Source organism: Hoplias malabaricus, chromosome X2 (genome assembly GCF_029633855.1).
Source record: "Hoplias malabaricus isolate fHopMal1 chromosome X2, fHopMal1.hap1, whole genome shotgun sequence".
NCBI lineage: Eukaryota > Metazoa > Chordata > Actinopteri > Characiformes > Erythrinidae > Hoplias > Hoplias malabaricus.
Genome location: NC_089819.1, coordinates 26,059,228 through 26,084,071, shown reverse-complemented (window position 1 = coordinate 26,084,071; position 24,844 = coordinate 26,059,228). Strand labels below are relative to the sequence as shown.

The window sequence follows — 24,844 nt, the reverse complement described above, 5'->3', positions numbered from 1 at the left end:
TGGCAGCTGTTCTCTTTTTCAAGGGACAATTCCACTGAGCCTTCAGCGTGGATCTTCGAGGAGCCACTGTTTCACAACGCCTCTTTTCCATCGTTACAGCTCATCTCAGGAGCTTTGAGGACTGCCCTGCTGGAAAGTGGACTTGTTAAGGTTCGTGACCTGCGGAGGGGTGGAGACTGGGTGCCTGCGGAGCGGTTGGCTGAGGTCGGTGCGGTTAGCTCAGCAGCTGCTGGACCGGCTAAGGGCTGACCTCTCTGTTGCTGCCTGTGAGTACCTGGACGCCACCCCGGTGGAACAACAACATCTGAGTCAGCAGGTCACGTTCCCTGAGCTGATGATGGACATGGACTGGGAGGAATGGCAAGAGGGGCAGGGGACACTCCTGTCTTTAGACACCCCTGCTCTTGGGATTTTCAGTGTTCTACACAAACGGACCCTGTACCAGGCCTGTGTCAAAACAATCCATCTCCGCAGCCTGAGGGACGTGAAGGAGTCTGGGTGGGCCGAGGTTGTTCCGACTGATGCTTCCCCTAAACGTAGCTTGCGGTCCCTGTACAAACGAACCATCGAGAAGAGGGTGGGTGACCTCCAGTGGAGGATTGTACATGGGATTATAGCCACAAACAGACACGTGGCACGGATTGATCCCGCACTTGGGGACGGCTGTCCTTTTTGTGGTGAGACCGAGACCTTGTCCCACTTGTTCTTGCTGTGTGCCCGGCTACACCCCATCCTGGGTGTGATTAAAGAGTGGGGCATGACATTTTTAGGCTTTTTTACTGATTGTTTTTTCTTTTATGGTCCTGAGTACTCGGCTTCAAATAAGGACAGAGTAGTGATTTTAAATTTTCTATACGGTGCCGTGAAACTGGCCATCTGGTGCACCAGAAAAAACAAGATGAAAGGTACTGGGGGTACTGACCCCGTCATGATGGTCAGGGGTTTAATTTTAAAGAGGCTCACTGTGGAATTCAGCTACTACTCTGTGACTGATAATGTGGACTGTTTCTTTGCTGTGTGGGGGGCTGGGGGCTTGCTCTGTGAACCCGATGGACTGGCTGGTTTCATGTTGAATCTGTGACTGGATGGTTTTATTTATTTATTTATTTGTTTTTCTTTTATTTCAGTTAATTGAGTCTTTAAACTTTGTTACTGGTTTTATTTGTTAATAATTTTGAATTAAAGGTGTGTTGAACATCTCTGTCTGCCCTTACTCTCCTCTTCTTTCTCTCTCTCTCTGCCCTTACTATCCTTTCTTCTCTCTCTCTCTCTGCCCTTACTCTCCTCTCTTCTTTCTCTCTCTCTCTCTCTCTCTCTCTCTCTCTCTCTCTCTCTCTGCCCTTACTCTCCTCTTTTCTTTCTCTCTCTGTCTGTCTCTCTCTGCCCTTACTATCCTTTCTTCATTCTCTCTTTCTCTGTCTCTCTCTTTGCCCTTACTTTTCTCTCTTCTTTCTCTCTCTCTCTTTCTCTCTTCTTTCTCTCTCTCTCTCTCTCAATTCAATTCAAATGTCCTTTATTGGCATGACAAATATTGACACTTGTTTTGCCAAAGCTATGTTCAATATCAGTGGAACACAAAAGAACATTTAAAGTAAATACACTGTAAATGTAACAGGTAAGAAACAGATACTAATAAAAACATACACATTAATACACACAGTAATGAACAGTACTGAATAAACAGTGTGGGGTCAGGGTGGGGGTCACTCACTGTCCCTCAGATCATTGCAGGCGTGGACGTACTGTGCTGCCAGGGTGCAGCACTCTTTATTCTCCCCGAGGAGGAGGGGCAGCTTCTCAGAGTCGGGGAGGTGTGTAAAGGCTGGGATTCTGAGGGAGATTTTGGTGAAGAACTCTGCTCTGATCTGGTGGTATTTAGTGCACTCAGTGAGGAAGTGCAGCTCTGTCTCGGGTCTGTTCAGAGGGCAGTGCTGACACACTCTCCGCTCTCTGGGCAGCCAGGTCTTCCTGTGTCTGCCCGTCTCTATGGCCAGGCCGTGGGCACTGAGTCTGTATTTGGTGAGGGTGGATCTCAGTTTGGGGTCAGTCAGCGTGGTCAGATAATCTGCCGCTCTGTACTGACGGGTCAGGGCCGAATAACACTGCAGTTTACTCTGGGATCTGCACTGAGTCTCCCAGTAGTGGATGTAGTTCTGCTGTAGATGCGTTTTAATTTGGTTTGTTCTGATTGGTGTGTACTGGTCCTGAGCGTGTGGGGTGTTAGTGTGTGTTAGCGGGGTGTTAGTGTGTGTTGGTGTAGAACTGTAGCTCAGGACCAGTTGAGTGAGGGGACTGTGGTGGTTGTTGACCTCTTGGTGCTGCAGAGCTTTGTAAAGGTACGAGTGGGGGTCGCTGTGCTGTAAATGTGTCCAGAATTTGATCGCCCTTTGTTGTATTTTTAGAATCAATGGATATTGGCCTAATTCTGCCCTGCATGCGTTGTTCGTGGTGCTCCTGTGCACCTTTAGAATACTTTTACAGAACTCTGCATGCAGGGTCACAATCGGATGTTTGTCCCATTTTCTGAAGTCTTGGTTTGTGAGCGGACCCCACACTTCACTGCCATAAAGAGCGATGGGTTCAATTACAGATTCAAATATTTTAAGCCAAATTCTAATTGGAATTTCTACAGGAATGTGTTGTTTTATGGCGTAGAAAGCTCTGCGTGCTTTTCCTCTCAGTTCATTCACCGCCAAGTTAAAACTTCCAGATGAAGTGAGTTTAATTCTTAAATAATTATAATTATCGGAGTGTTGGATCGTGTGTGTACCCAGTCTAAACATGTGTGTGTTTCCCTGAGATCTGGATCTCTTCTGAAATATCACCGTGTTTGTCTTTTTCAGGTTGCCCAGTTCTGACAGTACTGCTCCAGCAGGTCCAGGTTCTGCTGTAGACCCTGCTCGGTGGGGGACAGCAGAACCAGGTCGTCTGCGTAGAGCAGGAATTTAATCTCTGAGTCGTGCAGAGTGAGACCGGGCGCTGCAGAACGCTCCAGAATCAAGGCCAATTCGTTTATATAAATGTTAAATAGTGTTGGGCTTAAGCAGCAGCCCTGTCTCACTCCGCGCTCCTGAGAGAAGGAGTTTGTTTGTTTGTGTCTCTCTCTCTGCCCTTACTCTCCTCTCTCTTTGTCTCTCTCTCTGCCCTTACTCTCCTTTCTTCTTTCTCGCTCTCAGTTCAGCAGTGCTTTATTGGCATGAATGTAATACAGTACACTGTTGCTAAAGCATATTACAGAAAATACATAAACATATAGATACAGATACAGTTACAACAACAGGAAATGATATTTACAGGATTACTGATAATCAAATAAGAAAAGGAAAATAGGAGCATGGAGACAATATAGATGTTTAATTATCTGTAATGATCAATAGTGATCATTAATAATCAGTAATAATTAGTTACACTGTTGATTGACCGCACTGGTTGTCCCTCAGGTTGTGGCAGTCTGTCACGTATTTGGCTGCGTGTGTGATCAGCTCCTCCTTCTCTCCCAGTACATACTGGAGCTTCTCTGTATCAGTGAGGAGCAGGAACTCAGGACAGACTCGACTCGCTCTCTGGTAGAACCTGCTTCTGACGGACTCATACTTGGGGCATTGGGTTAGGAAGTGCAGCTCTGTCTCCACCACCGAGAGCTCACAGTGAGAGCACAGCCTGTCCTCTCTGGGAACCCAGTTCTGTCTGTGACGGCCGGTCTCCACAGCCAGACTGTGCTCACTGAGCCTGTACATGGTCAGCGTCTTCCTCAGTGACCTCTCTCTGATGGTTGTGAGGTATTTGGCCAGTGTGTAGTCCCTGTTTAGGGCTGAGTAGCTCTGTAGTTTGTGCTGTTGTTGTATGGTGTGGGTCCAGTGTGTGAGATAGTTGTGTTGTTGTTGGATGATGATGTGTTGGGGTCTGATTTTCTGAGTGAGTTTGTGGTGAGGATGTCTCTCTTTCTCTCTCTCTGAGACTGTGGTGTTTGGGGTCAGTGTGGGGTCAGTGTGATTGGACTGAGGCTGTGGTGTGTTAGGGGTTAGTGCTCGGGGAGGAAGGCCTGTATCCGGGCGTTAATGATACATCAGAACACCTTCCCCAGATTACTGCTCACATACACGCCCCAGTAGTTGTTGGGGTCATATTTGTCTCCACTCTTGTAGATCGGAGAAATAAGCCCCCTGTTCCAGGACTCACGGAAACAGCTTGAAGAACCAGGTTAAATAGCTTTAGTAAAGGCCCTGCGCAGATCAGGGGAGCTGTTCTTCAGCCTCTCAGTCCTGATGCCATCAGGGCCACAGTCTTTCTTGGTTTTAGAGGGCATCGGGCAATTCCTCTGGGGTCAGTTACTGATCCAGTGGGTTCTGGTTGTGGTTTATAGCCAATTCCAAAAGCTCTAACTTACTCTGTGTTTGTTTTTCATTGAGTGTATTTTGTGGTTTCTTTAAATCATTTTTCAGTGGTGTTCAATATGCCTCCATTCTGTACGGGTTGGGCCCGACTGCTGAGATGGTTCCATTTTTCCCAGAACTGGTTCTGATTCATTGATTCTTCAAGTTTGTTTAGAGTGTGTTTATACTGTTGTTGTTATTTTCTTGTGTTGTATTTTTGTCGTAGTTCTGCTTTTTGCGGTTCTCTGTGCTTTTGATTTGAAACTTGTCTGAATTGTTTTCTTATTATTTCTCACTCTTTCTCAAACCCTTTTTCTTCCTGGAGAGTTTTTCTAAGTGATTTTGGTTTTGACGAGGTTTGTTTTGATTGCAGATTGGTATGGTTTTGTTTGGAGTGGAGCTCGGTTGTTGGGTTAGTGTGAGGTCAGTGATCTCGGATGAGTTGATGGCGTTAGGGCTGTCACAATCATGAAATTTTAACTAACGATTATTTGTCATACAACTCACTGCGATTAACTATTTGTCTGCCCCAAAAAAATCAAATGCAACTACGTCTTAAACATCTGTTGTTTACTGGCTTGGCAGTTTCTGGGCGAGGAACACAGAGGCTACATTCACACAGCGGGTCGAGGCACGTGACATGTGAATAGAGAGAAGCGGCACGATCGAGCCACAGCAGTAACATGATCTGCGAAGCTTAGCTGGTCATCAACCATGACACCCAGGTTTCTTACAGCCTTGGTGGGAGCCACTGATAGGGACTCTAGCTTGATGCTGATGTTGATGCCGTTGTGTTCCCAAGTTCAGCGACTGGTGCTGGTGGATGATTTCTCAGGTTTGTTTTATTGGAAGCTTTTACAGCCACCATTTATTAGTAAATCTGACTGTTCTGACGAGTCTGCTGCAGACAGAAGTATGAGCAGATGTCCACAGCCTAAAGCTCCTTACTCATGTGTCTCACCGTTTGTTTAGAAATAGTTAAATAATTAAAGGTCGGATTGATCTGGATCAGTTTGACTCCTCGAGTGTGTTTGACTCACTGATTCTTTTTAAGAACACGTTAATTTGGCAGTGGTCTGACAGTGAAGGCACTGATGGAGGAGGGGTTCATGTCAGTGATGGTGTAGTCGACTACACTAGCCCCAAGAGCTGAGCAGTAAGTGAACCCCGCCTCTGTTTCTCTCTCACTCTCTTTCAGGGAGGTCATGGTCACAGTCATTTAGCGGTGGAGCGCTATACTAACGGAGATGTGGAAGATGGAGTGATGGAGAAGCTGCAGAACGGAGAGATGGGGGGAGGAGGAGGAGGAGTGTCTTTACCCCGAGTTGATGGAGAGATAAGAGGAGTCTCAGAAGACGACAAAATGCTGAGCACAGGACAAACCGTCCAGGTGAGAACAGGAGTGAATTCCAGCATGATTATTATTACTATAACAGCCTGGCTACTATAGCGTCATAGCAACATACTAGCTACAACCTAGCAACTATTTTACACCTAGTTTCCACTGCATTGTACCAACTCTACTGGACTCTACTGGTCTCTACTGGACTCTCCCACAGCACCACCCTAAAATGTATCAGTGTTGTCTCTAAACCCCGTCTCTAAGGGGAACAGCGGCCTTTGGAAACCACAACAACGGCGGCGGTAACGTTAAGCAGTGTTTACTCATGGTGTATTGGCATCTGATCTCTGCTGCAGCTGGAGATTTTACAGATGGAGAGTTGGTGCTGGTCGTCTGCGTTGCGTGGCGTAGAGTGACGACTCTCTCTGGACAATCAGCGCTCTTCAAGGTTTACACGCCACAGTTTAGTCCCTACTCGACTCGCTCTGAACCACGAGAGAACAGCCACTAAACAAGAACCCGCTTCCAGAACCAGGACCTGATTCACCTGGTGGAGGAGGGGAACAGACCAGTAGAGTCCAGTAGAAAAGTGCTAAAAATGTAATAATGAGCAACAACATGGAAACTCTCCCTCCCCTCTCTTTCTCTGCAGGACTCTCAGAGTGTAGGGGGTGGAGGGGGTGGGGGTGCAGGGGGCTGTTATTGGCTGAAGGGCAGGTCCTACTCTGATATCGGGACCCTGGCGTGGATGATCACTCTCAGTGACGGACTCCACAACTTCATCGACGGCCTCGCCATCGGAGCCTCCTTCACCGCATCCGTCTTCCAGGGCATCAGCACCTCCGTCGCCATCCTGTGTGAGGAGTTCCCCCACGAGCTGGGTGAGAATACACACACACACACACACACACACATAAACAGTTAAATTAAAGCGCAGGGGTTATTGTCGCCCCCTGCATGTGAAGGTGTGATATTCTGGATTAAATTATTGTGAATGTGTTTGTCGGCCCCTGCAGGTGACTTTGTGATCCTGCTGAATGCGGGGATGAGTATCCAGCAGGCACTGTTCTTTAACTTCCTGTCAGCATGCTGCTGTTATCTGGGAATGGGGTTTGGAATTCTGGCTGGAAATCAGTTCTCTCCAAACTGGATCTTTGCTCTGGCCGGAGGAATGTTTCTCTACATCGCTCTGGCCGACATGGTGAGGCCAACTCTCATTTAACTCTAGTATTTATTACTGTACGCTAAACGATAGGACTAGGGTGCACCGATTTAAAATGTTTTGGGCCTGTACGATTACAGACAATTAGATCCTTGGAGTAGCCGATGCCAATGTTAATAACCTATAATTAGATCCTTGGAGTAGCCGATGCCAATGTTAATAACCTATAATTAGATCATCGCAGTAGCCGATGCCAATGTTAATAACCTATAATTAGTCATCGCAGTAGCCGATGTCGATGTTAATAACCTATAATTAGATCATCGCAGTAGCAGATGCCAATGTTAATAACCTATAATTAGTCATCGCAGTAGCCGATGTCGATGTTAATAACCTATAATTAGATCCTTGGAGTAGCTGATGCCGATGTTAATAACCTATAATTAGATCCTTGGAGTAGCCGATGCCAATGTTAATAACCTATAATTAGATCCTTGGAGTAGCCGATGCCGATGTTAATAACCTATAATTAGATCCTTGGAGTAGCCGATATAGATGTTAATGACCTATAATTAGATCCTTGGAGTAGCCGATATAGATGTTAATGACCTATAATTAGATCCTTGGAGTAGCTGATGCCGATGTTAATAACCTATAATTAGATCATCGCAGTAGCCGATGCCGATGTTAATAACCTATAATTAGTCATCGCAGTAGCCGATGTCGATGTTAATAACCTATAATTAGATCCTTGGAGTAGCTGATGCCGATGTTAATAACCTATAATTAGATCCTTGGAGTAGCTGATGGCGATGTTAATGACCTATAATTAGATCCTTGGAGTAGCCGATGCCAATGTTAATAACCTATAATTAGATCATCGCAGTAGCAGATGCCAATGTTAATAACCTATAATTAGTTATCGCAGTAGCCGATGTTAATAACCTATAATTAGATCCTTGGAGTAGCTGATGCCAATGTTAATAACCTATAATTAGATCCTTGGAGTAGCCGATGCCGATGTTAATAACCTATAATTAGATCCTTGGAGTAGCCGATGCCGATGTTAATAACCTATAATTAGATCCTTGGAGTAGCCGATATAGATGTTAATGACCTATAATTAGATCCTTGGAGTAGCCGATATAGATGTTAATGACCTATAATTAGATCCTTGGAGTAGCTGATGCCGATGTTAATGACCTATAATTAGATCCTTGGAGTAGCCGATGTCAATGTTAATAACCTATAATTAGATCATCGCAGTAGCCGATGCCGATGTTAATAACCTATAATTAGATCCTTGGAGTAGCCGATGCCAATGTTAATAACCTATAATTAGATCATCGCAGTAGCCGATGCCGATGTTAATAACCTATAATTAGATCCTTGGAGTAGCCGATGCCAATGTTAATAACCTATAATTAGATCATCGCAGTAGCCAATGCCGATGTTAATAACCTTTAATTAGATCCTTGGAGTAGCCAATACAGATATTAATAACCTATAATTAGATCCTTGGAGTAGCCGATACAGATGTTAATAACCTATAATTAGATCCTTGGAGTAGCCGATACAGATGTTAATAACCTATAATTAGATCCTTGGAGTAGCCGATACAGATGTTAATAACCTATAATTAGATCCTTGGAGTAGCCGATACAGATGTTAATAACCTATAATTAGATCCTTGGAGTAGCCGATACTGATGTTAATAACTTGTAATTAGATCCTTGAAGTAGCCGATACTGATGTTAATAATCTATAATTAGATCATCCCAGTAGCCGATGCCGATGTTAATAATCTATAATAAGGTCCTTGGAGTAGCCGATGCCGATGTTAATAACCTATAATTAGATCATCGCAGTAGCCGATGTTAAGAACCTATAATTAGATCATCGCAGTAGCCGATGCCGATGTTAATAACCTATAATTAGATCCTTGGAGTAGCCGATACAGATGTTAATAACCTATAATTAGATCCTTGGAGTAGCTGATGCCAATGTTATTAACCTATAATTAGATCCTTGGAGTAGCCGATGCCGATGTTAATAACCTATAATTAGATCCTTGGAGTAGCCGATATAGATGTTAATGACCTATAATTAGATCCTTGGAGTAGCCGATATAGATGTTAATGACCTATAATTAGATCCTTGGAGTAGCTGATGCCGATGTTAATGACCTATAATTAGATCCTTGGAGTAGCCGATGTCAATGTTAATAACCTATAATTAGATCATCGCAGTAGCCGATGCCGATGTTAATAACCTATAATTAGATCCTTGGAGTAGCTGATGCCAATGTTAATAACCTATAATTAGATCATCGCAGTAGCCGATGCCGATGTTAATAACCTATAATTAGATCCTTGGAGTAGCCGATGCCAATGTTAATAACCTATAATTAGATCATCGCAGTAGCCAATGCCGATGTTAATAACCTTTAATTAGATCCTTGGAGTAGCCAATACAGATATTAATAACCTATAATTAGATCCTTGGAGTAGCCGATACAGATGTTAATAACCTATAATTAGATCCTTGGAGTAGCCGATACAGATGTTAATAACCTATAATTAGATCCTTGGAGTAGCCGATACAGATGTTAATAACCTATAATTAGATCCTTGGAGTAGCCGATACAGATGTTAATAACCTATAATTATATCCTTGGAGTAGCCGATACTGATGTTAATAACTTGTAATTAGATCCTTGAAGTAGCCGATACTGATGTTAATAATCTATAATTAGATCATCCCAGTAGCCGATACTGATGTTAATAATCTATAATTAGATCATCCCAGTAGCCGATGCCGATGTTAATAATCTATAATAAGGTCCTTGGAGTAGCCGATGCCGATGTTAATAACCTATAATTAGATCATTGCAGTAGCCGATGTTAAGAACCTATAATTAGATCATCGCAGTAGCCGATGCCGATGTTAATAACCTATAATTAGATCCTTGGAGTAGCCGATACAGATGTTAATAACCTATAATTAGATCATCGCAGTAGCCAATGCCGATGTTAATAACCTATAATTAGATCCTTGGAGTAGCCGATACAGATGTTAATAACCTATAATTAGATCCTTGGAGTAGCCGATACTGATGTTAATAACTTGTAATTAGATCCTTGAAGTAGCCGATACTGATGTTAATAATCTATAATTAGATCATCCCAGTAGCCGATGCCGATGTTAATAATCTATAATAAGGTCCTTGGAGTAGCCGATGCCGATGTTAATAACCTATAATTAGATCATCGCAGTAGCCGATGTTAAGAACCTATAATTAGATCATCGCAGTAGCCGATGCCGATGTTAATAACCTATAATTAGATCCTTGGAGTAGCCGATACAGATGTTAATAATCTATAATTAGATCATCGCAGTAGCCAATGCCGATGTTAATAACCTATAATTAGATCCTTGGAGTAGCCAATACAGATATTAATAACCTATAATTAGATCCTTGGACTAGCCGATACAGATGTTAATAACCTATAATTAGATCCTTGGAGTAGCCGATACAGATGTTAATAACCTATAATTAGATCCTTGGAGTAGCCGATACTGATGTTAATAACTTGTAATTAGATCCTTGAAGTAGCCGATACTGATGTTAATAATCTATAATTAGATCATCCCAGTAGCCGATGCCGATGTTAATAATCTATAATAAGGTCCTTGGAGTAGCCGATGCCGATGTTAATAACCTATAATTAGATCATCGCAGTAGCCGATGTTAAGAACCTATAATTAGATCATCGCAGTAGCCGATGCCGATGTTAATAACCTATAATTAGATCCTTGGAGTAGCCGATACAGATGTTAATAATCTATAATTAGATCATCGCAGTAGCCAATGCCGATGTTAATAACCTATAATTAGATCCTTGGAGTAGCCAATACAGATATTAATAACCTATAATTAGATCCTTGGACTAGCCGATACAGATGTTAATAACCTATAATTAGATCCTTGGAGTAGCCGATACAGATGTTAATAACCTATAATTAGATCCTTGGAGTAGCCGATACAGATGTTAATAACCTATAATTAGATCCTTGGAGTAGCCGATGCCGATGTTAATAACCTATAATTAGATCCTTGGAGTAGCCGATACAGATGTTAATAACCTATAATTAGATCATCGCAGTAGCCGATACTTATGTTAATAACTTGTAATTAGATCCTTGGAGTAGCCGATACTGATGTTAATAACTTGTAATTAGATCATCGCAGTAGCCGATGCCGATGTTAATAACCTATAATAAGGTCCTTGGAGTAGCTGATGCCGATGTTAATAACCTATAATTAGATCCTTGGAGTAGCCGATGCCGATGTTAATAACCTATAATTAGATCCTTGGAGTAGCCGATGCCGATGTTAATAACCTATAATTAGATCCTTGGAGTAGCCGATGCCGATGTTAATAACCTATAATTAGATCCTTGGAGTAGCCGATGCCGATGTTAATAACCTATAATTAGATCCTTGGAGTGTTAATACACTATAATCTTTTGTAGTGAAAGCAGATTCACATTGGATTAAAACTAAATTAATTTGTATCCTGTGTGGTCTTAGGACGATCCTTTTCTCTACTTTTGAATATTATAAGTTTATTATTTGTAATTCCTTTATATTCTTATCACAGATTTACTGCTGGTTCTGTGTGAATGGTTTCTAGCAGGGCACCGATTAGTGCAGCACCAGGTCTGTTTTGAAGTGCGAGGGAAGTGTGTGTGTGTGTGTTCATCTGTGTGTGTGTGTGTTCATCTGTGTGTGCGTGTAATGAGCGTCACTGAAATTTTAAATTAGTTTTCACCCTTAAAGCCAAAAACAGAAAGGAAATTCATCATATGATGGAGAACTTTAATCCCAGAAACTGTTCTCTGAAGAAACTGAAAAACGTAGTTGTGTATTTACAGGCATCAGTGCACCATGTTATCAGTGTAATAGCAGCTAACATTCTAATATCGGAGGATAGCTAGTATTACAGTGTTGTTACTGTTCAGAATGTTAGAATCATTACTCATTACTGTACAATCAGTGTATAATTGCTTTTAACTGTACAGAACCCTCACTGTTATGTACAGTGTTATACTTGTGTTATTAAGGTACAGTAGTAGCATTAGACCTTTAATTATCATTTCATACCTGTGTTGTCACTGTGCTGTAACTGTGTTGTGTCTGTGTCCAGTTCCCGGAGATGAATGAAGTGAGTCGGGAGGAGGAGGAGGCCGGAGGGAGTGGACTGTTTTTGACGTTCCTGATTCAGAACGCGGGGCTGCTGACAGGGTTCGGGATCATGCTGCTACTCACGGTTTATTCGGGACAGATCCGGCTTGGATAGCAGGATTTAACTCAGACTTAAACCTAAACCTGAGCTTTTAAGTTGAACTTTACCCCGTCCTCGGGGGAAACTCGCCCAAAGATTCGAGACGGAACAGCATTGGTCTCAGAGTTAAACTCTGAACCGGAATCACGGACCGGCTGGTCTCGGTCTGGACCAAAACACGGATCGATCAAGACCATTGAACACTAATCTAGGACCCGGAATACGGACCGAACTGACCAAATGATCAAGATGCAACTGACCAGTTCTAGAATATGCACATTAATGGACTCCTCTCTCTCTGTTCCGCTCCGTCTCTTTCTTCTCACTGATTCCAGTCCGGATTTTCCTCTAACGTTCCCTGTTCCTCTGGTTTCCCACTGCCTCACCCTCTGTTTAATTCCTTTATTCTGTTGTCTGTTGTTTAGAGCTGTTTAAACAGGCGCTAGACCAGTCTTCAACACGTTACGGTGCTACGGTGAACCCCCTGTTACCTGTCTGTTACCTGCTACATGTATAAATCTCTAAAGGCAGTTCTCGGCTGTGTCCTAAACACAGTGTGTTTGTCTTTGTAACCTGGAGTTTAGATTAGATTGTGACCTCTGGAGCTGAGGGTTAATCCCAGCTCTCGGCTCTGTCTCTGTGACTGGGACTTCTCTCAGATCGCCATGTTTGACTTAGACGACGTAAACATCTTTACATTTCTCAGAGAGGAATATCCTCCTCGGTTCAGTCCGTGTGGTCGGGACGCTGAGGCTCTGAATCAGACAGGTGACTGACCTCGGTTCAGTCCTGACTCCTCTCGCCTCAGAGGTCAAACAGTTCCCATGCTTTTGGAAAAATATCTTTTTAATTATTCTGTAGCAATAGTTCAAGTTTTCCTTCGGTTCCAAATGAAAATGCCCTGGAATTAAACAAAACCCAGATTATAAACAATATCATAAACAACAAATCAACAACAAAAAACAAAAGCAGAATTTTTCAACACCCTAGCAACCACCTGGGATAGTCCCCCCACTTCTAGCAACAGCCTAAAATTGACCTGGGTTAGTCCCCCCCACTAGAAACCCCCTAGCAACAGCCTAGTGACCACCTGGGATCAGTGACCTGTTTAAATAAAGTTAATAAATAAAAATTGTAAAATTGGAGCTAATTAGAATAATGTGGTTCTCTCAGCGTTAGATTGGAGCCGGGTTTCAGACGATCTGACCTTCATCTTTAACATCTTTCTCCTTTGTTTTGACAGAGTTGTTTAGTCTTCGTAAGGATGGAGGAATGAACCGATGGTGTGACTAGTGGAGGAGGGAGGGAGGGATGAGGGTAGTGTTTGTATTCTCTCTAGTTTCTGAGCTGAGTGTGTTATTCCTAAAGATTTTTACTGTAGTTTGTTTGTTTGTTTGTTTACTGTCGTTGTTTGTGGCAGTAAACGCAGGGTTTGAATGAAGGGTTTTGTTTAGAAAAATTATTTAAATCGATTTAAACTGAATTTTAGGTTAAGGCTTTGGGATTTATTGTGAATCCTCCAGGAAACAGTTGAGTAGGCGGAGCCATGACCATATAAGGACTTCCTGTTCAGTGCTGCTCTGATTCTTCAGACATTCCACTTTAAATCTTTTTTCTTTAATATAATTTATATGTAGAAATTTTAATGATGGATCATTTACATATGGATGTGTTTCAAGATGTGGACACCAACTGGCGCCGTGGGGATTATTTACAGTGGGTAGAGAGGCTTTATCATTTTTGCACTCATTTAAAAGAAATTTTTTTTAAAAGTTTGTAAACTATTTATACTTCTTTTTTTAACACTGAGTAAAGAAAATTAATTCATTTTATGCTGCTGTTGTGTGATACTATAGCAACCGCATAGCAACACCTTAGAAATGACTTGGATTAATATAGCAGCTGCCTAGTAACAATCTAGCACCCACCTGGAATACTATATCACACGCCTAGCAACACCCTAACAACCACATATAATTACCCAAGCAACCACCTGGAATACTATATCACACACCGGGCAACAACCTAGCATCCATATATAATTAGCCTAGAAACCACCTGGAACACTATATCACATACCTAGAAACACCCTAGAAACCACATATAATTAGCTTAGAAACCACCTGGAATACTATATCACACGCCTAGGAACAAATTAGCAACCACATATAATAACCCTAGCAACCACCTGGAATACTATATCACACACCGGGCAACAACCTAGCATCCATATATAATTACCCTAGAAAACACCTGGAATACTATATCACACGCCTAGAAACAACCTAGCAACCACATATAATTACCCCAGCAACCACCTGGAATAATATCACACACCTCACAACACCCTAGCAACCATATATTACTCTAGCAACCCACTGGAATATTATAACACACTCCAACAGCATCCTTAGCAACCACATTGAATATTATAACACACCCTAGCAATAGCCCAGAAGCCATATATAATTATCCTAGCAACCACCTAGAATACTATAACACACCCTAACAACTGCATAACCATACTTCACTAACCAATGAAAAATGCCGTCGCAAGCAACTGGAATACCATAGCACCCACCTAGCAACAACTTGGCAACCACCCAATCACAATGTACCTTAATGATTATTATGATTATTATTCTGTTTGAGGTCAGCAGTTAAGTTAAGTGCAGGGGGCGGAGCTGAATGTTGTGTAACTGTAGTTGGTTTAAAAGTCCTGCGCTAGGAATAAATGAGTCAGTTTAAAGCAGCTGTTCCTAAAGTTACTCATCACATCTTTAACCTGTTGCTCCTTTTATTTACTCTGCTGTGTATCAGTGTCTAGAACCTGCTTTGAGTTCAGTATCTAGAGCCTTCTCTGCTGTTTGAGAGGAAAGCTCAGGAGAACGTGTCTGAAGCTCTCTGTTATTGTTTGATGTAGAACTGATGGGTTGATGATGTCATCGTCTAATAACTGAAGCCAGTTTGTGTTTAATTCTGATGAAGCCATTGATTTTGTCTCCACCTCTGATTATTATTATTATTACTGTATTATTATTTTCTTAATGTTTAGTGCGAGATTAGTTTGTTTTTGTTTGTGGTTGTTGTGAGTCGCTGGAGCCGAGTCTGTGCAATAGTTTTGTGCAATGGATGAAAACTCTAGAATTTACTGGAAAACAAATAGAAACCTGTGCAAAACCGGTCTGTGTTTCTGAGCTTTAAATTCCTCACATTCTCCCTCGGATTCACTACAGGCCGGAATACCGCTCCTGATCCTGACGTTCCTGTTCATGCAGTTAATAAAAGTCTGTTTTGGAAGTGATCAGGAATGAGACGCAGTGTTTGTGTTGTGTGTAATCTTCACTCTCTCTCTCTCACACACACACACGTTCACGTAATTTCACACGCACTCACGCATGCTCACACTCACACACTCTCTCAGACATGCTCACACTCACACACACACTAACACGCTCACACATGCTCACACGTTCACGCACACTCACACATGCTCACACACACGCACTAACATGCTCACACTCACACACGCACTAACACACACTCACCCTTTCTCACATGCTCACGCGTTCACGCACTCTCACATATGCTCACACTCTCACACACACACTAATACACGCTCACACTTTCTCTCACATGCTCACACGTTCACGCACTAACACACGCTCACGCTCACACACACGCACTAACAAACGCTCACACTTTCTCACACACGCTCCCATTCTCTCACACATGCTCACACGTTCACGCACTCTCACATATTAGTGATGGGAATTTCGGCTCTTTTTGGGGAGCCGGCTCTTTTGGCTCGGCTCTTCATAAAGAGCCGGCTCTTTCAGCTCCTAAATGGCTCTTTGTTTTACCACATTTTTCCACTGGTACAGAACAATATTACCTACATTTTACATGACTGTATGGACAAAACATTATTTTTCAATATTAAAAATAATAAATAGTATTGCAATGGCCATTTGTTTTTAATGCTGTCTTGTAATAACTCACTGATTGCACTCACACATTCAATTGTATAAATAACTGGATTTTTATTTAAACACCTTAATAAAAATCACTTGTAAACTCTGAAGTATAGCCAGTGGAACCCAAAAGGTAGGTATTACAAAATAGCTTATTAAATTAAAATAATCATCCATTTCTGGGTAATAAAATAAACAAATACCCTGCAAAGTGCAAAACAGCAGCATTCAACTTTAGTGATTAAAAAAACCACAACTGTCAACAAACATTTAACTGATTTAACATTTTCTTCAACTATTTTTTGAAAGGCAGATTGGCATTCAGGAAAACCAAGTGTCTCAGCTTGGAGGGGTTGATCCGGTTTCTTCTCTCTGTCCTTATCTGCCCAGTTTTTGAAAATACTGCTTCTTTTCCTTTCAGTCATTTTTCTCCCTTCGGCTCTCCCTCTTCACTTTCCTCCTGTTTGCCACCCCACCCCTCCCCTCCCTGCTTGGTGGTATAACCCTTCGCTGATTGGTACCTTTGCTTGTTGTTCTCTGATTGGTTGAATGACTATGGAATCAGATTTGTGCCAGAAAGAATCGCACAAAAAAAAAATCATCTTGAGATAGTGCGTGCTCTCTGAGTTTTGTGCGCCAGCTGCACGAGTTTTGTGCGCATGCTCTGAGTTCTGCGCGTGCTCTCTGAGTTTTGTGCGCCTGATCCCTGAGTTTTGCGAGCAGTTTTGGCACAAAGCTCTCGCGTGGGCGGGACTTCTTATTGGTACCTTCCCATTGGCTAATGAGTTTTTGAGTGACAACTCAGTGCCCACGTCATTCGTTGCAGCTCAGCGTGAAACAGAATAAATGAGCATTTATTTGTAAAATATTACTTATGAGTGCTTGATTTTCTGTTCAGAAACCTATCCTGTACTAACATCACAGTTAATCTGTTTTTAACAAATGCCTTATGTGCATTTTGTTACAGGAGGTCTCAGAGAAAAGAGAGACATCACATACAAGAGTGTGTGTGTAATGCGTTATATTCTGCAAAAGCGGAATCCCAAAGCCGAATACACACGCTTCCTGCACTCAGAGTCGTGAACAACGTTCAGGGCACTAAGTTGTCACTCAAAAACAATCCACCGACCAAAAACACCCAGCCGACAGCGTCTTGTGTCACTGATGTGTGGGGACAGTGGAGCTGAGAGAGGGGTCAGTGAGGGGACAGTGGAGCTGAGAGAGGGGACAGTGTGGGGACAGTGGAGCTGAGAGAGGGGACAGTGAGGGGACAGTGGAGCTGAGAGAGGGGTCAGTGAGGGGACAGTGGGGCTGAGAGAGGGGTCAGTGAGGGGACAGTGGAGCTGAGAGAGGGGACAGTGTGGGGACAGTGGAGCTGAGAGAGGGGACAGTGAGGGGACAGTGGAGCTGAGAGAGGGGTCAGTGAGGGGACAGTGGAGCTGAGAGAGGGGACAGTGAGGGGACAGTGGAGCTGAGAGAGGGGACAGTGTGGGGACAGTGGAGCTGAGAGAGGGGACAGTGAGGGGACAGTGGAGCTGAGAGAGGGGACAGTGAGGGGACAGTGGAGCTGAGAGAGGGGACAGTGAGGGGACAGTGGAGCTGAGAGAGGGGTCAGTGAGGGGACAGTGGAGCTGAGAGAGGGGACAGTGAGGGGACAGTGGAGCTGAGAGAGGGGACAGTGAGGGGACAGTGGAGCTGAGAGAGGGGTCAGTGAGGGGACAGTGGAGCTGAGAGAGGGGTCAGTGAGGGGACAGTGGAGCTGAGAGAGGAGACAGGGAGGGGACAGTGGGGCTGAGAGAGGGGTCAGTGAGGGGACAGTGGAGCTGAGAGAGGGGACAGTGAGGGGACAGTGGAGCTGAGAGAGGGGACAGTGAGGGGACAGTGGAGCTGAGAGAGGGGTCAGTGAGGGGACAGTGGAGCTGAGAGAGGGGACAGTGAGGGGACAGTGGAGCTGAGAGAGGGGACAGTGTGGGGACAGTGGAGCTGAGAGAGGGGACAGTGAGGGGACAGTGGAGCTGAGAGAGGGGACAGTGAGGGGACAGTGGAGCTGAGAGAGGGGACAGTGAGGGGACAGTGGAGCTGAGAGAGGGGTCAGTGAGGGGACAGTGGAGCTGAGAGAGGGGACAGTGAGGGGACAGTGGAGCTGAGAGAGGGGACAGTGAGGGGACAGTGGAGCTGAGAGAGGGGTCAGTGAGGGGACAGTGGAGCTGAGAGAGGGGTCAGTGAGGGGACAGTGGAGCTGAGAGAGGGGGCAGTGAGGGGACAGTGGAGCTGAGAGAGGGGGCAGTGAGGGGACAGTGGAGCTGAGAGAGGGGGCAGTGAGGGGACAGTGGAGCTGAGAGAGGGGTCAGTGAGGGGACAGTGGAGCTGAGAGAGGGGGCAGTGTGGGGACAGTGGAGCTGAGAGAGGGGGCAGTGAGTGGACAGTGGAGCTGAGAGAGGGGGCAGTGAGGGGACAGTGAAGCTGAGAGAGGGGACAGTGAGGGGACAGTGGAGCTGAGAGAGGGGACAGTGAGGGGACAGTGGAGCTGAGAGAGGGGTCAGTGAGGGGACAGTGGAGCTGAGAGAGGGGACAGTGAGGGGACAGTGGAGCTGAGAGAGGGGACAGTGAGGGGACAGTGGAGCTGAGAGAGGGGACAGTGAGGGGACAGTGGAGCTGAGAGAGGGGACAGTGAGGGGACAGTGAACAGGAGGCAGGTGTAAATATTTCTGTAAGTTAACTATAAGTTAAGCCTGAGAAGAATGAGACTTTTATTGTGAAGTGCAGACAGCTGTAGTAAAGCCAGGGCTGAGATGAGTTTACAGTCATAAAGAGTTCAGAACTCGACCCTGAGCGTTGGTAAAATTTAATCTCTTTATTTTACACTTTTTAGAGTTAACTTTACTTTCATGACTCTTTTTAACTCTGCTTCAGTAAAAATCAGGACTTTATTTTCAATGTTTTTACATAAAAACTAATTTATGAATAAATAAAAAATGAGGATCATCTTCATTTTCATCTGGACGCAGATTCTTACACAAACTAATGGTAAGTTACAAAAAGAAGTGAGTCTGATATTTTTGGAATTGTCCCATTCCACCTTAAACGGTGCAGCACAATTTAAAACGGAATGGAACAAGAACAAAAAAAAAGTCAATTTAACTCTCTTCAGCGTTTTCCTCTTGTGCTTTTTCTTTTTTTAAAAATCCTGCAGCTTTCACCTTAAACCCTCCCCGTGTCAGTCATCAGCGACTTTAAACTTTAACCCTTAATTACATTAAATATTAACTCACGAACTTTCCACTGTGTTCAGTTTAATATCCGCACGCTTCATTCTCACCGCTCAGCGCCAGGGGGCGGGTTTAAGGTGGTATTGTCCACTCTCACTATCATCAGTTTAAAGTGTTTTACAACACACACAAACACACGCTTTACACTCTCTCTCTCTCTCTCTCTCTCTCTCTCTCTCTCTCTCTCTCTCTCTCTCTCTCTCTGTATATATAGTGTTTGTAGATTATTTCTTTGTTGTAACAATGTTTCTTGGCAGTAACGGAGTGGGATGTGTTCATTTGTAAACAGTGAAACATATTTGTGACTTGTGTTTAATTTGTGGATTAACATTTACACATTTATAAAGTACTTTGAGACTAATCTCTCTCCACACAGAAGAAGCTGCTTGTCTTTGGCAGAGAGGATTTGGCAAATTTTTCATGGCACAACCCACACACTCAGCTCTACTGCTCCTCCCACAAATGCATGTTCCTTACAAAGGTGGCACTATTTAAAATGGAAATTAACAGGCTCCAAAGGTGTAAGATTTACTGCCAAGGAGCACTGTTACAAGAAAGAAATACTCTACCAAACACACATTTACTTACTTTATGTGCTTTGTTTATATACACACATTCTCTCTCACTGTTGGTCTGGTAGGTCAGTCATGTGAGTGAGTGTGAGAGTGACATGGTGCTTGTGGGTGCCTGTGAGTGACCGGATGAGTGTGTGAGTGACTGGTGTTGTTGATCTGGTAGTTAAGTCATGTGAGTGTGTGAGTGACAGAGTGAGTGTATGAGTGACAGTGTGACTCTGAGTGACAGTGTGACTGTGTGAGTGACTGGTGTTGTTGATCTGGTAGTTAAGTCATGTGAGTGACACTCAAGTGACAGTGTGACTGTGTGAGGGACAGTGTGACTGTGTGAGGGACAGTGTGATTGTATGAGTGAAAGTGTGATTGTGTGAGTGACAGAGTGAGTGTGTGAGTGACTGTGTGATTGTATGAGTGACAGTGTGATTGTGTGAGTGATCGTGTGAGTGACAGTGTGATTGTGTGAGTGACCGTGTGAGTGACTGTGTGGGTGACTGGTGTTGTTGATCTGGTAGTTAAGTCATGTGAGTGACACTCAAGTGACAGTGTGAGTGTGTGAGTGACAGTGTGATTGTGTGAGTGACCGTGTGAGTGACTGTGTGATTGTATGAGTGACTGTGTGATTGTATGAGTGACAATGTGATTGTGTGAGTGACTGGTGTTGTTGATCTGATAGTTAAGTCATGTGAGTGACACTCAAGTGACAGTGTGACCATGTGAGTAACAGTGTGATTGTGTGAGGGACAGTGTGACTGTGATTGTGCGAGGGACAGTGTGATTGTATGAGTGACAATGTGACTGTGTGAGTGACAGTGGTAGGTCTGGTAGGTCAGTCGTGTGAGTGACAGTGTGACTGTGTGAGGGACAGTGTGACTCTGTGAGTGACAGTGTGATTGTATGTGTGACTGTGTGAGTGACCAGTGTTGTTGGTCTGGTAGGTCAGTAATGTGAGTGACAGAGTGAGTGTGTGAGTGACCGGTGTGTTTGGTCTGGTAGGTCAGTAATGTGAGTGTGTAAGTGACCGGTGATGTTGGCCTCATAGGTCAGTAATGTGAGTGTGTGAGTGACCGGTGATGTTGGTCTGGTAGGTCAGTAATGTGAGTGTGTGAGTGAAGGGTGATGTTGGTCTGGTAGGTCAGTAATGTGAGTGACAGTGTGAGTGTGTGAGTGACCACTGTGTTTGGTCTGGTAGGTCAGTAATGTGAGTGACAGAGTGAGTGTGTGAGTGACCACTGTGTTTGGTCTGGTAGGTCAGTAATGTGAGTGACAGAGTGAGTGTGTGAGTGACCACTGTGTTTGGTCTGGTAGGTCAGTAATGTGAGTGACAGAGTGAGTGTGTGAGTGACCGGTGTGTTTGGTCTGGTAGGTCAGTAATGTGAGTGTGTGAGTGACCGGTGATGTTGGCCTCATAGGTCAGTAATGTGAGTGTGTGAGTGACCGGTGATGTTGGCCTCATAGGTCAGTAATGTGAGTGTGTGAGTGACCGGTGATGTTGGTCTGGTAGGTCACTAATGTGAGTGTGTGAGTGAAGGGTGATGTTGGTCTGGTAGGTCAGTAATGTGAGTGACAGTGTGAGTGTGTGAGTAACCACTGTGTTTGGTCTGGTAGGTCAGTAATGTGAGTGACAGAGTGAGTGTGTGAGTGACCGGTGATGTTGGTCTGGTAGGTCAGTAATGTGAGAGAGTGTGTGTGACTGGTGATGTTGGTCTGGTAGTTCATTCGTGTGAGTGACAGAGTGAGTGTGTGAGTGACTGGTGTGTTTGGTCTGGTAGGTCAGTCATGTGAGGGACGCTGTGGACAGACGTTGTCAGGATGTTCCTGTCTCTCTTCCTGTCGGAGGCTGGGGAGCTGCTGTTCAGATCTGGATCAGTTCTGTTTGGAAATCTCTCCCCATTCCGGATCTGTTCTCGGGGGATCAGACTTCCGAATTCTCCACGTCCGCTTCAACTCCAGCTCCACACTCCGATGCAGGTCCTGCACTCTCACCTTTTCACAATTAACTCACTCACTCAGACTTAACTCACCACTTCACATTTATTTCACACACTCACATTTATCTCACCCACTCACATTTATCTCACCAACCCTCATTTATCTCACACACTCACATTTATATCACCCACTAATATTTATCTCACCCCATTCACATTTATCTCACCCACTCACATTTATCTCACCCCTTCACATTTAACTCACCCATTCACATTTATTTCACCCCTTCACATTTATCTCACCAACTCACGTTTAACTCACCCACTCACATTTATTTCACCCCTTCACATTTATCTCACCCACTCACATTTATCTCACCAACTCACATTTATTTCACCAACTCACATTTATGTCACCCACTCACATTTAACTCACCCACTCACATTTAACTCACCCACTCACATTTATCCCACCCACTCACATTTATGTCACCCCTTCACATTTAACTCACTCATTCACATTTATTTCACCCCTTCACATTTATCTCACCAACTCACATTTATCTCACCCACTCACATTTATCTCACCAACTCACATTTAACTCACCCACTCACATTTATCTCACCAACTCACATTTAACTCACCCACTCACATTTATTTCACCAGCTCACATTTATCTCACCCACTCACATTTAACTCACCCACTCACATTTAACTCACCCACTCACATTTATCTCACCCCTTCACATTTATCTCACCAACTAACATTTATCTCACCCACTCACATTTAACTCACCCCTTCACATTAAACTCACACACTCACATTTATCTCACCCACTCACATTTAACTCACCACTTAATATTTAACTCACCCCTTCACATTAAACTCACCCACTCACATTTATCTCACCCACTCACATTTAACTCACCCCTTCACATTTATCTCACCCACTCACATTTAACTCACCACTTAATATTTAACTCACCCCTTCACATTAAACTCACCCACTCACATTTATCTCACCCACTCACATTTAACTCACCCCTTCACATTTATCTCACCCACTCACATTTAACTCACCCTTCACATTTATCTCACCCACTCACATTTATCTCACCCCTTCACATTTAACTCACCCACTCACATTAAACTCACACACTCACATTTATCTCACCCCTTCACATTTATCTTACCCCCTCACATTTATCTCACCCACTCACATTTATCTCACCCCTTCACATTTATCTCACCAATTACATCTATCTCACCCACTCACATTTATCTCATCAACCCTCATTTATCTCACCCCTTCACATTTATTTCACCCCTTCACATTTATCTCACCAACTCACATTTATTTCACCCCTTCACATTTATCTCACCAACTCACATTTATCTCACCCACTCACATTTATCTCACACCTTCACATATATATCACCCATTCACATTTGTCTCACACACTCACATTTATCTCACACACTCACATTTATCTCACCCCTTTACATTTATCTCACCCATTCACATTTATTTCACCCCTTCACATTTATCTCACCAACTCACATTTATTTCACCCCTTCACATTTATCTCACCAACTCACATTTATCTCACCCACTCACATTTAACTCACACCTTCACATATATATCACCCATTCACATTTGTCTCACACACTCACATTTATCTCACACATTCACATTTATCTCACCCCATCCACATTTATCTCACACACTCACATTTATCTCACCCCTTTACATTTATCTCACCCCTTCACATTTAACTCACCCACTCACATTTATCTCACCCCTTCACATTTAACTCACCCCTTTACATTTATCTCACCCTTTCACATTTATCTCACCCCTTCACATTTAACTCACCCCTTCACATTTAACTCACCCCTTCACATTTAACTCACCCACTCACATTTATCTCACCCCTTCACATTTAAATCACCCATTCACATTTATTTCACCCCTTCACATTTATCTCACCAACTCACATTTAACTCACCCCTTCACATTTAACTCACCCCTTCACATTTAACTCACTCACTCACATTTATCTCACCCCTTCACATTTATCTCACCAACCCTCATTTATCTCACCAACCCTCATTTATCTCACCCCATTCCCATTTATCTCACACACTCACATTTATTTCACCCCTTCACATATAACTCACCCATTCACATTTATTTCACCCCTTCACATTTAACTCACACCTTCACATATATATCACCCATTCACATTTGTCTCACACACTCACATTTATCTCACCCCATCCACATTTATCTCACACACTCACATTTATCTCACCCCTTTACATTTATCTCACCCCTTCACATTTAACTCACACCTTCACATTTTTCTCACCCCTTCACATTTAACTCACCCACTCACATTTTTCTCACCCCTTCACATATATCTCACACATTCACATTGATCTCACCCCATCCACATTTATCTCACACACTCACATTTATCTCACCCATTCACATTTCTCACCCACTCACATTTATCTCAACCCTTCACATTTATCTCACCCCTTTACATTTGACTCACCCCTTCACATTTGACTCACCCCTTCACATTTGACTCACCCACTCACATTTATCTCACCCCTTCACATTTAACTCACCCCTTCACATTTAACTCACCCCTTCACATTTAACTCACCCACTCACATTTATCTCACCCCTTCAATTTTAAGTCACCCATTCACATTTATTTCACCCCTTCACATTTATCTCACCAACTCACATTTAACTCACCCCTTCACATTTAACTCACCCCTTCACATTTAACTCACTCACTCACATTTATCTCACCCCTTCACATTTATCTCACCAACCCTCATTTATCTCACCAACC

General features: G+C 43.5%; 2 protein-coding genes across 2 annotated transcripts in view; both read left to right on the top strand.

Moving 5' to 3' along the window:
* Positions 1-16,139, top strand: part of LOC136676310 (metal cation symporter ZIP14-like) — a 38,940-nt gene extending 22,801 nt beyond the window's left edge. Inside the window, exons 6-9 of the mRNA XM_066653209.1 lie at positions 5,572-5,763; positions 6,368-6,596; positions 6,732-6,916; positions 12,088-16,139. Coding sequence (XP_066509306.1) covers positions 5,572-5,763; positions 6,368-6,596; positions 6,732-6,916; positions 12,088-12,240 — 759 coding nt within the window. The 3' untranslated portion in view covers positions 12,241-16,139. The remainder of the gene's footprint in view (positions 1-5,571; positions 5,764-6,367; positions 6,597-6,731; positions 6,917-12,087) is intronic.
* Positions 16,140-19,091: 2,952 nt separating this feature from the next.
* LOC136676309 (sushi domain-containing protein 2-like) overlaps positions 19,092-24,844 on the top strand; it is a 128,203-nt gene continuing 122,450 nt past the window's right edge. The window contains exons 1-2 of the mRNA XM_066653208.1: positions 19,092-19,226; positions 21,813-22,011. Coding sequence (XP_066509305.1) covers positions 19,175-19,226; positions 21,813-22,011 — 251 coding nt within the window. The 5' untranslated portion in view covers positions 19,092-19,174. The remainder of the gene's footprint in view (positions 19,227-21,812; positions 22,012-24,844) is intronic.